This window comes from Salvelinus alpinus, chromosome 16, assembly GCF_045679555.1.
Source record: "Salvelinus alpinus chromosome 16, SLU_Salpinus.1, whole genome shotgun sequence".
In the NCBI taxonomy this organism is placed as follows: Eukaryota; Metazoa; Chordata; class Actinopteri; order Salmoniformes; family Salmonidae; genus Salvelinus; species Salvelinus alpinus.
The window spans coordinates 27,022,237-27,039,480 of NC_092101.1; the positions used below are offsets into that span (position 1 = coordinate 27,022,237).

The following is a 17,244-nucleotide window of genomic DNA, read 5'->3' on the forward strand; positions in this document are numbered from 1 at the left end:
GCTCTCAGTTCCAGTGGTATTGCGGTATCGCTAGTGTCGCCAGGAGGAGGAAGAATATCTCCTCCTCCTCTTCCTCTCATTATCCTGTACACAGTCCTCCACATCAGCCAGGGGGCACCACCCAGCCTCCCAGACCCCTGCTGTGCCAGCCTGTGTGGCTCTGGGTAGAAGTTGCTCCTAACTACAGATCTAGGATCAGCTCACCCTCTCCCAATGCTAACCTTTACCGTTAGGTCAGTTTTGTGTTTTCAATCCTAAGGTCAGTGTGTACTAGAGACCACTTCATCCTACTCTGTGAGTCCGGATCAAGGGTGACATAGGTAGCATTACGTTGGCGTTACATAGGGGTTGGGTTTGCTTTGCAAATGACACCTTATTTAGGGAAAAGGTTGTCATTTGACATGCTGCCTGTGTCTCAGCCCCCTCATCAAACTTAAGGAGAACTCCATTCAATACATAATACATATCAGCTAGTCCAGTGGTCACCAAACTTTTCTGAGTCAAGATCTCTTTTACAGTCAAAAAGCAAGCCGAGATCTACCACTTAGATTTTTTTACATTACTTAAAAAATGTAACATTAACTCAATAGTTCTGTAGGAATGAGGTTTGTGCAGTAGGCCTAATACATTATCACAGCATATTGGCTATATGCCTGGACTGCCAATATTGTTCTTCTCAGACTATATTATATTTCAAAACTCGAGCTTTGATAACAAAATAGACCAGTTGATGTAGTACTTGCGAGGCACAGCTAGGGCTGTGGCGGTCACGACATTTCGTCAGCCGGTGATTGTCAAGCAAATAACCTCATGGTAATTGACCGTGAATTAACATAAACACATTTAGCATCTCCTGGCTTCCACACACAGCCTACAAGCCATTTAAAATGTCTAATAAATCCATTATTTATTTTAGACAGATCTAAAGAAGCATGATAGGAAGAAAATGTATTATATTTCAGAATAAAAGAATAGCATACACCTGATGTGCCAAATGGCTGTTGGCTACACTAGTTCATTTAGCAGACAAGATTCGATTATAATGAATGAAGAATACAATTTAACAAAACTGAATGAAATTATAAATATTTTCTCCAAATGATTTGAGGGAGTGCGCACATGCGGCTGTTCTGTGTTGAGTGGTTAATAAAGAAATAGGTACTCCTATATGCTTAATTTAGAGTTATTAATGTAACTTGTTCTACAAACATTGGGCTGGCTATATGTTTCGATTTTTAATACATTGTAAGGCTGCGTGATGCAACTTTTTAAAGTTCTGCTTTGTTTTTTGCACAGGCTGAACACAGTGTCTCATTCACAATTTGACAAGCAATTTGACATTGCCTAGACATGGCGGCATCCCCTTTGTGGCCGTAATGCATCCTATAAAAATCCATGCCTTTTGCGGCCCGGAGTGCTGCATTGTGCCCTTCCCCCTGAGTGTGCTGCGCAATCCGAAGCGTCTCTCACTCACACGCCTCTGACACATCAGGGACGCAGTTGTGCGTGTCCTTATCCAATTACAAGGCGCATATTGAAGATATTGGAAGAACTGGCCACATTTACTTTTCATCAGCCAACAAGATGAGTAAGCCTAACGAACAGCAAAAGTACTAGCATATGTCAATGTACTATCCCCCATAGTACAAAAGCCGACCTATTCTGTGCGAGAAATGAATATTCCTAACATAGTCTGGGACAGTTGTGGGATGCGATAGATCCCAAATTAATATAACCACTAACATCAAAAAAACTTTTTTATGCAATGTGGCTGACGCAACAGATCAGAACATATAGCTTAAAATGTTAAAAATCTATTAGGCTATTTTTTTCACATTATAACCGCAGCAATGCGCACATGGTAGTAGGCAATAAGCGCAAATGTTCCATTAGCGGAAAACAACATTAGCAAAAGTGACTGCAAATGCAAATATGCATGTAATGCTTTTACTATAAAGGTGCATTTTAATGTGAAAATTAACTTCCCCAAAATGGAAACTCAGGCGCTGCTTATATATGCCAGTTAGGCTCTACACCCCTTGTAAAGGTGATTAATGTGTTTAATTTTAAGTTATTTTACCACTTTAGTTGTGATACAAACCTTATTAAAACATATAGGCCTATGGGCTAGGCTACATGAGGTGTGCGAATATGATTCGAACAAGTCGCAAAAAAATAAGTAATTGTTTCTTATGCTGGGCATCATTCACAAGTGATAATATATAATTCACACGTGATAAGCTAATATTGTCACCCATCAGACTATTCTTGATTTAATCTTGTCTTTACATATACTAAATAATATATGTGACATTTGTTTTGATTTAGAATGGACCATTATCATGCACCTGTATTGAAACGGGGCAGCAGGAAAAAATACATGTCATCTCACGCAATTGCATTGCCTATAGAAATGTTGTGCAACATGAGCTCATGGGCTCTCATGAAGTGTTTGATTAGGTCTTCGAATATATTTGCATTGATGTCAGAGTGATTAGAGGGATAATAGAGTGCTGAGTAGTTAGCAAGTTTGGTAGGCTACTAATGACCAGCAGCAGCATCAGAGCTTGGAGAAGCATAATTACCGCAACAGCCCTATGCACAGCTGAGCATATATTTTAGAATTTGCTTTATTATTTTACTGGAGGTATGGTACCTGCGTCTGATGGTCATGGTGCTTTCAAGACAACTGGGAACTCGGAAAAATCGAGGTCAAATCATGACGTCAGTGAATTTCAGGTCGGAAAGTCGGAGCACTGAAAGATACCGGAGTTACCGAGCTGGATTACCGTTCAAAACGATTTTCCCCAGTTGGATCTCGTTTTTTCCCCGAGTTCCGACTTCAGTGCGTTCAAGACAACTGGGAAGTCTGAGATTTGAAAAAACGGTATTAGTCTCAAGGGAGGGAGAGAGCAGCAGTGGGTCCGCCTCTCACGGTCCCTGCTCTCTCCTTTCCTCAGGTGAGACTGACCAGAGAGAGAGTACATAATCTTTCAACTGATGGCGAAACTCAAGTCGCACCGCATCTGCTTCAGGCACAAATTCTTGTTGTTCCTATGACCAAAGAAAGTTAAATACTCCTCGATATACACTTGGCAACTCATTCATTGCAGCTGCAGCGTGAGTGGAAGAGTGTTTTATGTTTTGTAATAGTGTTGAATTAAAACAGTGTTGACAGTGCTGAATAAAACTTAGACTCACTCATAAAAACACCAGTTCTTTGCTCTATTCTTTGACAGTCTCTCTCTGGACATGGTTTTAAAAGTTATGGAATCTAGGACCTCTCGAGTAACGCAGTGGTCTAAGGCACCACATTGCAGTGCCAGAGGCGTCACTACAGACCCGGGTTCGATCACAACCGGCTGTGATTGGGAGTCACATAGGGCAATTGGCCCAGCGTCGTCCTGATTAGGGGAGGGTTTGACTGGGAGGCGCTTTACTTGGCTCATCCCGCTCTAGGGACTCCTTGTGGCAGGCCGGGTGCCTGCAGGCTGACCTCAGTCATCAGGTGAACTGTGTTTCCTCCGACACATTGGTGCAGCTGGCTTTCGGGTTAAGCGGGCGGGTATCAGGAAGCGTGGTTTGGCGGGTCATGTTTCGGAGGACGCATGACTCCACCTTCGCCTCCCGAGCCCGTTAGGGAGTTGCAGCGATGAGACAAGATCGAAATTGGGGAGGAGAAAGGGGGTAAAATACACACAAAAAAAGGTATGAAATCTCACATAGGCTAGTATCAAACTTTGCTGTGGGCGGGGTCGTGAAAGCTGTAGGTAGGCACGGTGATTTGAGCTATCCTATTGGCCAGCACAGTAGGCACGCTCTATTTAACCACATATCTCCCGGTCCACCAGGTAGGCAGAGTTTGTATTTTCAGACAAATTAAATGGTTCAAACTGGGAATACTTTGCCTACCCGGTGCACAGGGCTTCTGTATGAAGTGCATCTACCACCAACAGCGCAACACGGGGGGAAAAAGGAGTGCAAGTGTTTTTGCCTTTATCGTTGGCTTTTCTACAGAAATGTTGGTGATCGTCTAGGAATGCCTTGAAGATCGACCAGCGATCGACCGATTGGTGACCATTGCCAGTAAGGTTACATTTCGTATCATATACTGTAGTCAGACATATTATTATTATAGTCAACTTATTATAATTATTATTTATTATTATAGTCAGATGTAGTAGTATTATTATAGTCAGACGTAGTAGTATTATTATAGTCGGACGTAGTAGTATTATTATTATAGTCAGACGTATTATTATTATAGTCAGACGTAGTAGTATTATTATTATAGTCAGACTTTTAGTCAATCTGTCTGCAGTAGTCTATCAACCGCTTAGAAACATGTTATACAGGACTTGTAGCACACCAAACTATTTGAAGATAAAGAAAGTAACCCCCACTACCACCCCCTCGTCCCTTCTCACATGTTTAAAATGCTTTCAAGCCAGAACTGAAAATGAGGTAATGGATGTATCTCAATACTCTACAGTGGCCTCCTTTACTTGTCTCCTGCTTTCCTTTTCTACAACCAGCTTGATCCGACACTAGTAGGATAGGTTCTAGCCAGTGAGAGGAAGCCACTGTTGAGTATTGAACTAGGCTTGGGCGGTATCCAGACTGTCCTACCTTCATACAAACCTTGAGCCATACCAGGATATTCGATATTACCGGCACCCAAGGAGCGCTATTTTCAAACCCAACTCTGCCTCTGTAATCCGAAGGTTAGCAATGCTAACAAGTACATGTAAAAACCCATATAGAATGCTAACTAAATACTAAAGTTATACAAATAACTAAAAAATGCTAGTCACAGTTTGTTGCACGCACAAAACAAATCTTAGACAGCAAGGATCTTGATCCGGGAAGGGATTTTCTGCTGTTACCAAGCAAAGCTTTATTTTGGAAGAAGTTAACCACTTAGCTAACTAACTAACTAGCTACTAAATTAGCAAACCAAAGCATTTGCCACATTTTAGACTTAATAGTTAACTTAATAGTCATAAGATATCTCGCTGGCAAACATTTAGTTGTAAATTACATACTGTAACTAGATCACCTGGTTTGTGCTGAACAACAGTGAGTGACTCACAAGGCTCTGGTCTCTCGTCATTGTGTGCTTGTAAACAAACACCATGTGGCTGGGGACTACCGAAAAGCTTCATAATGAAAAATATGTGACAGGTGAAATGAAGATCACATTTGTCTTTATCTCCTAACGTATTGCATAACTTGACTTGAGGGATTTACTTAAAAAGTAGCTACAGATATTCACATTTATAAAAAATAAAAAAACTTCAAAGAAATAGTATTGACAGTATTGAAAAATCATCCCGTGGCTATTTCCAAATAACACATTATACGGTATACCAAGCCTAATTGGAACACAGTGTGTCCTACTGACCTAGTACGGCACACTGGGTCATAATTGCGGAAGACACATTTTGGTTGAATGCATTGAGGTGTGCAACTGACTAGGTATCCCCTTTCCCTGTGGTACTGCTTGGCCACTTGATCTAATTTCCCATTGGTAATGCTAGGTTAGTTGTCTATCTCTAGATGGGTGAATTCTATTGTGTATGATGTATTTTTTTCTGTGATATTGAGTTCTGCTGGAAGGTTAACATGAAGCTTATGAATGTCTGCTGCTATTCCCATTAACCCTGAGGAGCTAAGGGACAGACACTGTTCATTCCACTGCATCTGCTGGAGGTCATAGCTGTCTAGTACCACTGCTAGTGTGTGTGTGAGGGAGAGGTTTAGGTGACCCATACATTCTGAGGGGGTGGGGACTCAGGTGGCATCATTTGTTTTAATTTGAATGGTATTAGTTTGTATTGTTATGATGTGTCTGGAAGAGTGCTGGTTAATGAGTTACAATGACTCTATGGGCTGTGAAACACACACAGACTGGGGTGTAACACTGCCTAGTGTGATGACAACACAGCGTCTTGCATATCTGTACAATACAATAACCCCTACATCTTCATACCTTTTGTTTTGTAATGTAATTTATTTGAGGTGTAAATATTGATCTGTAATAATGTATTATACTCTGGCATTGACAAACTGTGAACTACTGTAATGTTTCTCTGAGCTAATAAAATTATTTTAAAGGATATCTGTATTCGACTGGTTTGGTCTTGTTTATGTGACACGGAGTAGTGGGGAGGAGAGGGATGGGTGGATAGGGGAGGAGGAGCGGTTGGAAGAGAGAGGTGATCGTTGGGACAGAGAGGTGGTTCCTGTGTCATCTTGCCTCTTTGGGCTGGCATGTCAGAGGCCGTGTGTGTGTGGAGACAGTGCTGCTGGTATTTTTCTCATCTCATTATTGGCCCTTTTTATTAGTGACTTTCAAAGCTCTCTGTAGTTAAAGCCCAGACTGACTGTTATACTAGTGTTCCTGCTGCGCCTCTCATCTCACTACTACTGTACCTGGCACACACTTGTAAATGTAGAGTCAATGACACAGTGGAAAGTTGTACGTACGGTCATATAGATGACTACTGGTTCTAGCTTCCAGCTCTGTGACCCCAGGCTCTTCATCTTCTTTATACCTCTTCAGAGAGAGCGATTCTTCTTATGGGTTACCAACACACACACCTTCTTATGGGTTACCAACACACACACACACACCTTGTTATGGGTTACCAACACACACACACACCTTGTTATGGGTTACCAACACACACACCTTGGCAGGACTATGTGTTTTGGTCCAGTTGGGGCTGGATGATGTCATAATCCAGACAAAGCAGCAGTCCTATACCGGTAAAGAGAGAAACATTTGAGACATAGTAGCTGGGTAAGACTCTGCTCTGCCAACCTCCTGTTTTTCACTACAGGACAAATGAGCCTATTGAGGGACTGGGGAATCAGACACACACAGACACACACAGACACACACACACACACACACACACACACACACACACACACACACACACACACACACACACACACACACACACACACACACACACACACACACACACACACACACACACACACACACACACACACACACACACACACACACACACACACACACACACACACACACACACAACCAGACACACAACCAGACACACAACCAGACACACAACCAGACACTGAAGGATGGGGCAGACAGTAGGAGGAGGGAGATGGATGTGGCTACCTGGAGGAAGTAGTAGAGAATAAATCAGCATCACAACAACCCAGTCTGACACTCACCACTCCTGTTGGCTACAGCAGCAGTACTACGTACATATTCAGCAGGGTGACAACATGGAGAGAATACCAGCCAGGACTTGCACAGACGAGCAAAGAGATTTGGGGTTTAACTATTCCCTACATTATCTCTCATCTCTTTCATCCCCTTGACCCTTTGAAATTGGTTCTGGAAAGATGTGCCCATGCTAATAATACTGACCCCAAATCACTGGCTTCCTTAATCAAACACATACCAAATCCATCTAGCTAATGAAATGCAAACCCCACCAATCTCCTGACCAATCAGGGGTTGAGGCTAACAAACATCCTGCCATTAGAAACAGAGCTGGCCTGTACCAACCTGCCTGAGAGGCAGAGAGAGCTTTGTGGAAGAGAGTATTTCAACGCCAGCCTTCCTGACTGATGTACCAATTGAGCTATATGACCCCTGACCCCATTTCTCAGACTCCTCCAGGGTGTGTATGTATGTATGTATGTATGTATGTGTGTGTTCTAGTCTTGAGCTCAATTTGAAAATGAACAAGGGATCATAAAACAATGCATCACATGAGGGTGAGGAGGGAGCGAGAGTTCAGTCTGGTAGGTAGTGGCTTTGTGTGTCTTTTATTATGTGAAAGACAGGGATTGACAGGGAGAGGGATAGAGAGAGATATAAAAGTCTAGAGCAGGTGTGTGACTCATGTTATATTAAACTACAAAAAGTTATGAGTGGAAAAGCATCTGGTGAACACACACAGACCCATGCATGCACACGCACACACATGCTCACACACACACAAGTAATCCAGCTATCGATTGACTCATAAGTCTAGCCCTTCATTCTGGCAATTGGAATCTGGACAGCATGGGTCAGGAGTCTTGTAGTGATCAGTCTCTTTTATGACAAACCAATTGTCTGCTTGCATCACATTTTGGCACCCTATGGGGGCTCTCCGTCTTTATGGGATGGTAACTCAATCCCCTCAAGGCCCAGCTACCCCTCCCATCCCTGTGGAGACTCCCCTGCCATGCCCCCCTATCCCTGGGATCAAACAGCTACAGACAGCTACTCACGTAGCTACAGATAGCCCAGCCCTGTCATAGCTGACAGGGAGTGCTACTGGATATAGAAAGTGAGAGTGAGCCTGTATTCTCTCCTTGCTTACCCTCTTTGCATGTGCACACGCACACCCAGGCATGCATGCATACACCAGCATGCACGTGAAAACACACAAACAGTCCTCACCCCTCCCATCTCTCCCGCCTTTTCTTCCTTCCCCCTCTCTCTTTCCTCTCTTCTCTCCTTACTCACCTCCTGTCTTTCCTCTCCCTCCTTCACAGATTGTATAAATATCCCTGAGCTGTTGAGAGGGACTCAGAGACCTGAGGACCCTGACCTGAGAAACAAACAGACCGGAACAGAAAGAAGAGAGACAGACAGGCAGCAGCAAGAAAACAGACAGACTAATCAGAGAATAAGAACAATAATCTGCTGTAGCACATTGAGAAAAACAAGGAAAAGGAAGACAGATGGGCAAGAACTAGGTGAAGAGATAGAAGGGGCATTTACCACAGCTAGAGAAAAAGGAGAAGGGTTGAAACACAGAGTGGTGGAAGAGAGACCCTGAAGAGAGAGAGCGTGAGAGAGCAGAAGAACCACGTCTAGTCTACATCTGTGTGTGTAGCTGTTTGTATCCACCATGTGGCTGCTACTTAGCGTGTGTGTGTTCTGTCTGCTGGGGTGCAGTGAGGGGCAGGACCGTGCCACTCTCTGGAGGGGGAACGACCACAGCGGGCGCTGCCAGTACACCTTCACCGTGCCCAGCCCCAGCGAGACCAGCTGCTCCCCTACAGTCTCCGGAGGACCAGAGATGGAGGGGCTCAAGGCTAGACTCAGCCTGCTGGAGGTATTGGTGGCCAGGCTGACTGGAGGGGAGATAGGGGGTCCTGGGGCTGGGTCCCAGTCCCAGGCTGGTCTCCAGGAGGCTCTGACCCAGGCTATGGGAGAGAGGATCCTGCTGCAGGGAGAGAAAGAGCATTTGGAGAGAGATGTGGAGGGGCTTCAGAGGAGGATGGAGGAGATGAGGAGAGAGACGGAGAGACTGCAGAGCAGACCCTGCTACCCACAACACCCTCTGTTGCCACCCAGCATCCCACTACAGGACAGTGGTCTGCGACCTGCCGGAGGTGAGTAACAACATTCTCTGTCTGTTCTCTCTTCTGCTAGGGTCGGAAGTTCATAAGATTCCTGATTAAGTGGTGCAAACATTATAGACAGACTGTGTTGTAGACAGACTGTGTTGTAACTGCAAGTGTTCTCCATTCTCTCTATGAGACCTATTTTTGCTGCAGATCCTGTGTCTTGTGGTTTTATAGTGAGTCAGGAGATTCTGAGTTAACTGGAAGAGCTGAGTAAAAACATGACGCCACAGACCTGTGTGTGCATATGGGTGGGTGTGTGTGTGTGTGTGTACATGTCTGTGTTTGGGCAACACAAGCAAGGATGCAGAAGTAGGGTCAGGTTTCTCAGCTATCGGTCTGTTTTAAAGAGCAGAGGGAGGGAGAAGGTTCTAGAGGACAGCCAGCGACAGACAGGATTAGTCTGGTATTTACGACCAGAGCCTTCTCTATGATGGTGCTTCCCTGAACTTCCTCCTACATTACCCGGGGAGGGGGGTTCAGTCTCACCTCCATCTCACCTTAGGTTTGATGACGCTTGACTCTGTGTGTGTGTCTTGTAAAACCGTAAATCCTCCTTTGCCAACATCCCATACACCACCTCCCTATCTCAGAGCAGCCCTATTGGAGCAGCCCTATTGGAGCAGCCCTAATGGAGCAGCCCTATTGGAGCAGCCCTAATGGAGCAGCCCTATTGGAGCAGCCCTAATGGAGCAGCCCTATTGGAGCAGCCCTAATGGAGCAGCCCTATTGGAGCTGCCCTATTGGAGCTGCCCTATTGCACTACAGCCCTAAAAGGAGTTAATATATTTCCCTGCATGGCTCTGTGGCATCTGGTTAGATCCTCATGTAAGCACCTGCAGTCTGAAACATACAGATAGAATGCTGGGGGAGCACCATACAGCTCCACACAAATACACACACTCAGGGGACAGGCATACGGAAAACAAATCACAGCCAGAGAGAAGGAAACATGAAAAGGGAAGAGAAGAGTGAAAAGTAAAACAATTACAGTGTTTCCTCTATATTCATATTCTGCCACTCCCAAAATATGACAATAATAAAATACAAGTTCAGTATTTCTGCCAAGGAATTTTGCACAATTTTGGCAATTAAGCAATTTTTTGACTTACCCAGATTCAGATGAATCTGTTCCCATAGACTTCCAGTCATTGCGCTAACGATATTTAGCAATGGCTCGCGAAACTACCTTCAACTTGTGTGTTTGTGTGCATGTGTGTGTGTTCGCATATGTGTGGTGAGGTATGGTAAAGGGGTCCTTGGTTTTAACAGCCCATCCGCTCAACAAACACAACATAAATCCCCAGCTGACCTCGGCTGATAGAGCCCAGTTTTACTGGACCAGTTGAAATACTGTGGGCCCTACTGGGTAAGATTAGAACACCTCTCTGGCCCTGTAACAGGCCATGCTTTATTCATGTCTCCTTTTATTGTTTAACTCAATGGGACTTCCTGGTTATATAGTGGGTAGCTAGGGCTGCTCAGTCAGAATTAGGCATATAGAAGATGAGGTTGTTTCTGATGGTTAACCAGGTGAACTGAAATATGAAGTGGGTTTCATATTGGTTCTAAAATCATCTGTAGCGACTGACTCACATCTCCCTAAATATATTTTATTACATTCAATTTCTAATGGGTTCTGAAAATACCTTTGTTGTAGAATAGATGTTATCAACAGCAGCCAAGGCAAGAGACCCATTGTGAGCATGTCTGCATCCAAGAACAGCTCTGCTACACAGCAACATTCAGGTGGACCGACACGTGCTGAGAGACTGAGACTGAGGGAGGCAGAGCAGAGCAGCCTTCAACCAAATTAGAGTCTTTTATTTCCTCTTAGCTCTAATAACTCTAATAGCACATGGTTAGGGCTGATTGGGCCGTTGCAAGAGAGTGTGCATGGGTGTGTGTTCATATGTTTTGGTTTTTCAGTCTGGGGGTCTTGATGTTCTGCCGGATATACCCTGATATCCAACACACACAGCCAGAGGAACAATATGCTCTTGTTTACCTCAGATGCTGAATGACCTGGCCCTCTGGGAACACTTATGTAGTTCAGGGAAGCAAGACTCTTCCCCTCACCCTCCCTTACCACTTTTACCCCACCACCCCCCTTTCCCCATACTCTCTCTCACACACAGAGAGAGAGAGAGAGAGAGAGAGAGAAAGAGAGAGAGAGAGAGAGAGAGAGAGAGAGAGAGAGAGAGAGAGAGAGAGAGAGAGAGAGAGAGAGAGAGAGAGAGAGAGAGAGAGAGAGAGAGAGAGAGAGAGAGAGAGAGAGAGAGAGAGAGAGAGAGAGAGAGAGAAAAACAATATGCTCTTGTTTACCTCAGATGCTGAATGACCTGGCCCTCTGGAAACACTTATGTAGTTCAGGGAAGCAAGACTCTTTCCCTCACCCTCCCTTACCACTTTCACCCCACCACCCTCCTCTCCCCATACTCATCCACCCAGAAAGCATCCATTGACTCTGGCCATACAAGGCATGAACAGAAGCAAACGATAATGGACATTCTCATTGTGCAAGGTCAGGCTGTACTTCCTCCATTTCAAAACCCCTTTCTTCTGTTTTGTGCCTGTTGAACTTAGCCCTGGTCTCCCCCCTTCAAACCCCACACCTCTCCTCCTCCTTCTCATCCAACTTTACCCCAACCTCACCCACTCTCTTCATCAAAAGAGGAAATCAACATCAGTTTCCAGATGCTAAGGCTAACACGTTCTGCATCATTATCGCTCTTTAGGATCCTGTAAACCCTTCACACACATGCCTTGTACCATTACAAGGTTGTAAACACATTAGCATCCATCACTGTTGTAGACCAGTCACAGCTGCTGTTTATCAACACTTCTGAAGCATTAAAAAACTATCAATTGTAATGGTTGTCTGAGGGGCTGAAAGACTGAAGGGAGCAGGAGAGGGTATGGCGCAGAGGGGATGGGGATTGATGGGTGTTACGTGCCTCCTAAGTGGAGGGAGGTGCAGGAGAGCAAGGGAGTCCCAGTAGCACAATCGTTTATTAGAAGTCTCAACTCAACAACAGGTGGAGGGACACGCCCAAACGAAGTCGCCACACATAGGGAAGTAACGTAACACACGGAGGAGAAACCTCTACTCCTAATTACAGTCCAAAACGGTACAATGACCGTGAGAAAGAAAACCCCGTGGCGCAAACACGCACCCCTAACAGAGCAACAACAGCAAATAATCCTGCACAAAGAATAGCAGGCAGCGGAGGTTAATAAACCCACCGAAATTAACTAATAGGACACAGGTGTAAAGAAAAAACAGACAGACACAAACGAAAAGGAAAATGGATCGGTGGCAGCTAGTAGGCCGGCGACGACGACCGCCGAGCACCGCCCGAACAGGGAGAGGAGCCACCTTCGGTGCAAGTCGTGACAGTGGGTGAGGCTTGGGCTAGTGTTTGGAGTTGTTCTAGTTGAACTAAACTGGTATGAGGAATCTCTATCTGTGGCAGCAGGGCAGATGGCGGGGGGCTCCATGACTGAAGGTTGTGTGTATGTGTGTGTGCATCCAACAGCCCGGCAGACTCCACAGTAGCTGGGAATCCACTCAGGAGTGTTTTTTTCCTCCTCTTACATTACCTGCTGTCAGTAGTATTGCCACAGACCCCCTCCCAACACACACACACACAGAGATACCCCATGGCTGGCTGCTCTGGCCTCAATGGTCATTGCATGGTCAGTGTTGGTGCCGTCAGTGTGACTATTGTGTGTGATACTAAATCCAGTATGTGTTTGCAGGTGCTGGTGTTCTCTCTCACCTGGTTTCCAGACCTGGAAGACAATGGGACACTGGCAGCCTGAGAGGTATGGTGTCTTCTGTAATACCACTGAGTGTGTGTTTGCATGTTTGTGTACATATCTTATTTCAACAGAATGAATATAGCTTAATAAAAAAGTAAAAAGTACACAATGAAGATAGTGTCCAGTGTCATGGACAAATGTGCCAGGAGATAGTCTTTTAATGATTGTTGGTTTGATGCAGTTATCACACCTGCAGCTGGAATGTGTCAATGTGTCGCAGGTAATCCATCAGGGGTAGATTGTGGTAGTCTCCCACAAGCCGCTTTACCTTCTCCAGGCTAGTGCAGACTCTCTCTGGTGATGGTAGGTTGCCAGCGAAGTACTGGTCCAGTTGAGGTTCATTCAGAGCCTGTTGTTGTTGCAGGGCTGTAAGATATAGGCTGCTGGAATCACGGTTGACTGTTGCAGCCCCGAAAAGGTGTACAACTGCTGAAACAAAGGTGGGGCCCCTAATGAATGACCCATCTACACACCAGGATGAGGACTGGCACCGGAAATCTAGGTTGTATGTCGTTGTGAAGATAAGAAACCTTTCTGGTCCTGGTCCACTGCCATGCTGGAGGAACAGCTGTCCACCCGCCCTGCCACAGTAGCTCTCTGGTTGTTCTATAGGTCCTCCTGTTCAAAAGGCCAGGGCTTACTCAACACAAACACAACCGCCGAACAGGCATTCACACGTCTGGGTCTCCAGGTCCTCCTGCAGTGAGGGTGATGCAACCTTTGCACTTGTACTGATCATAACTGGTGCACTTCCAGAACCGCTTATTTGTAGTAAAGCTATCCTATCTGTAAATGTAGCCAGTTTGTGCCAGGACAATGGTTCAAGGCTTGTTCGGGCCAGCATAGCCAATGTTGCAGAGTTCCATTGTAACCCCCCTCTTCACTCCAGACCCAGCATGGCAGTATGGTGGTAATCCAGTGCTCCAGGAGTTGAAGGCTGAGGTGACTGAGATTCCTGCTCCTAGTCCTGAGGGCCCTGAGGGCCCAGAGGACAGCACAGGTGAGACACACACCTGAACACACAGCTGTCCTGAACACCCACCTGGAGTATCAAATAGTTCATTAACCTGACGCGATCCCAAGAGCCCCATTATTATTACACAGTAACCCCCTCTCCCCCATACAGCTGACCCACAGAATACCCGGGCAATACCAGGGCAAATATTAGGGCAAATACCAACACCAGAGCATGAGAGACTGCATGTGTTTGTATATTTAGTGCCTGACAGGGAGCGAGATCCATTGAAGCTCTCTGAACACACTGAGTGGCACATCTATGATAAGATTATCTCCATCATGCGTGTTTACCTCGGCACATTTCCGTTGCTGTTTCTGTCACATCTTGAAAAAGACTGAAACGTCAACAAAATAAACATGCTGAAATGAATGTGTGTGCTGGAATAATTAATATCAGTGATGGCTGTGCCTGTAACACATTTATATTTAACCTTACATCCAGAGTTACACCCCCCCTTCTCTGCCTCACACACACCATTCTGTCTTGAATATTCTGAAGGTATTTTAGGAATTGGTACATTTACAGCAGCCTGATCATTCTCTGTGTGAGAGACTTGAAGTGGTGAAGGATTCCTTCTTGCATCTGATCAGCTGCTGCCTTACTAACTCTGTACCACACACACACTCATCGGGTATGTCAAACCAACACGCTGTAGACCTACTAGGTGTCTCTACTGACTGATGATCATCTCTCATATCTTTCAGAAGCCATGACTTCTTCCCTGCATCCCCCTATCCAACAACATGATTTACTACAGATCATCTCTACACACACCTCTTCCTCTCTCACTCTCTCCCTTTACGGGGCTTTATTGGCATGGGAAACATATGTTTACATTGCCAATGCAAGTGAAATAGATAATAAACAAAAGTGAAGTAAACAATAAAAAATGTACAGTAAACATTACACTCACAAAAGAATAAAGACATTTCAAATGTCACTCTCTCGCTCTCTGTCTCTCTCTCTCTCTCTTACAGGGTGCATCTCAATAGTCTAAAATAGACACCTCTAACAACTGCCCCCCCTCCCCCTCCCCATCTCTCACTTAATGTCTCTAACTCTCCCCTTCTCTCTCACAGACTGTGGAGAGTTGATATCAATAGGTGAGCCAGTGTCTCATCGTAAGGCTGACAGTATAGCTGGTAAATACGGGGTGTGGATGCAGGACCCAGAAGCTGTGGCGCCCTATGGAGGGAAGATGGTGTGGCGCATTGATACAGTGGGGTCAGAGGTCAGACAGCTCTTTGGTTACGAAGACATGGATCAGCTCTCTAAAGGCTTCCCCTCCAAGGTGGGTGACTGACTGACTGGCATGGGATGGTCCTAGAGGCTAACCTTAACCACAGATCTAGTATCAGATTACCTTCCCCCTAACCAACCTTTACCTTAACCATGATAACATATTGAGGTATAATGTAAAGTGTGACCATTGACCAGACTGTATTATCATTATCTATCACAAGGTGTTGCTGTTACCGGAGCCAGTGGAGAGTACAGGAGCAACTCTGTACCGCGGCTCTCTGTACTACCAGCGCCGCCGCAGCCGCACTCTGCTGAGGTACGACCTGGTGTCTGAGAGCATCGCTTCCCGCCGAGACCTGCCCCACGCCGGCTTCCACGGCCAGTTCCCCTATTCCTGGGGGGGCTACACCGATGTGGACCTGGGGGTGGACGAGCAGGGCCTGTGGGCTGTCTACAGCACCAACAAGGCTAAAGGAGCCATCGTGGTGTCTCAGCTGGACCCACACAGCCTGGCGGTGAAGAGGAGCTGGGAGACCAGCATCAGGAAGACCAGCGTGGCTAACGCCTTCGTCATCTGTGGTCGTCTGTACACAGTGGCCAGCTACACGGCTCCCAACACCACCATCAACTTTATGTTTGACACAGCTACAGGCCAGGGGAAGGAGGTGGCGCTACCCTTCAGGAATAAGTACCGCTACAACAGCATGGTGGACTACAACCATGCCCAGAGGAAGCTCTTCGCCTGGGACAACTTCCACATCGTGTCCTACGACGTCAGGCTGGGCCGCCAGTAGAGGAGCTGAGGAGGCCTCTTCATACAAACCAAAGACTTTCAATGTCTGTCCTTCAAAGACTGACTGCTTTAGAGCAGCTAGTGTGGTGGTAAGTTGTTAGTGTTATTCACCACCTTCATCAATGCATAGGCCTAGTAGTTACCATAACTGGCCACTATAGTGATTGAGATTTAAAACTATTCTAGCAAATTGCATTATGAATGGAACCCCCTGCAGGTATCTTGTTTCTGTGGAAAGGCAATTGCTGTGGCACGGTCCACAAATATGTTTATAGAGGAATTATTTTTCTACTGTTTGGTCATCAGAGTAGTGCTTTTATTGTATTTCATGTATAGTTTTGAGAAGGGGATTGGGGGCAAAGCCAACATTATCAGGTCTACTGCTCTCAAACATCAATGATCATACAAGGTCTAATGTGTGTACTGTGTATAAAACTCATTCCACCCTGTCCTGTACATAGTGCCTCTCCCCCCAGTAGGAAACATTTTCAGAGACAAACTTGCTGCTCTCTAGCTCAGCATTTATTGAAATATTGCATGTTCCTGTGCATTGTACTTCTCTATATTAAATGATGTACAAATTCATACCAGGGTCTAATAAAGATGATCTATTCTAAATAATATAGTTATCTGTAAAAATCATTAACTTCTAGATTCTAGGAGGATGATAACTCAGTCGCATACCCTTTTACTATCATAAGAAGGGGAAGAAATGGATTCAGTCACCAAATAGCCCCGATCCATCCACTGCTTCCATCCATTCAGCTCTTTCAGGTCTGTGAACACAGAAGGAAGGTCTTGGACCAAAGAGGCCAATTATAAAGAGCATTCCTTCACAGGTCAATAGTGACTGAAGACTCCATTTTAGTGGAGGTTGATGTGTTAGTGCAGTGGTTTTCCCCATCAGCTGCATTCATGAATGATTTCCACAATAAAACACACGTCCACTCATGGGACCTTCACCAGAGAAGGG

The 17,244-nt window shown here is 45.3% G+C and overlaps 2 protein-coding genes across 10 annotated transcripts in view; both read left to right on the forward strand.

Moving 5' to 3' along the window:
* The window catches only part of LOC139541251 (vesicle-associated membrane protein 4-like), a 37,850-nt gene extending 31,731 nt beyond the window's left edge, over nt 1–6,119 (forward strand). For all 9 annotated transcript variants that reach the window (XM_071345681.1, XM_071345682.1, XM_071345688.1 and 6 more), the window contains one exon: nt 9–6,119. In XM_071345681.1, coding sequence (XP_071201782.1) covers nt 9–34 — 26 coding nt within the window. In that variant the 3' untranslated portion in view covers nt 35–6,119. The remainder of the gene's footprint in view (nt 1–8) is intronic.
* Nucleotides 6,120–8,571: 2,452 nt separating this feature from the next.
* Nucleotides 8,572–16,892, forward strand: LOC139541254 (myocilin-like). The gene is made up of 5 exons (XM_071345691.1): nt 8,572–9,381; nt 13,156–13,221; nt 14,108–14,218; nt 15,316–15,527; nt 15,700–16,892. Exons 1-5 carry the CDS (start codon nt 8,895–8,897, stop codon nt 16,270–16,272), a joined length of 1,449 nt encoding a protein of 482 aa, XP_071201792.1. The 5' UTR covers nt 8,572–8,894; the 3' UTR covers nt 16,273–16,892.
* The last annotated feature ends 352 nt before the right edge of the window (nt 16,893–17,244 follow it).

Excerpts from the sequence above, each read along its gene's own strand:
- LOC139541254 (XM_071345691.1), top strand. The coding sequence starts at position 8,895 with ATGTGGCTGCTACTTAGCGTGTGTGTGTTCTGTCTGCTGGGGTGCAGT. Across the intron at positions 9,382-13,155 it reads TGGTCTGCGACCTGCCGGAG|GTGCTGGTGTTCTCTCTCAC; the intron begins GTGAGTAACAAC and ends ATGTGTTTGCAG. Across the intron at positions 13,222-14,107 it reads GGACACTGGCAGCCTGAGAG|ACCCAGCATGGCAGTATGGT; the intron begins GTATGGTGTCTT and ends TCTTCACTCCAG.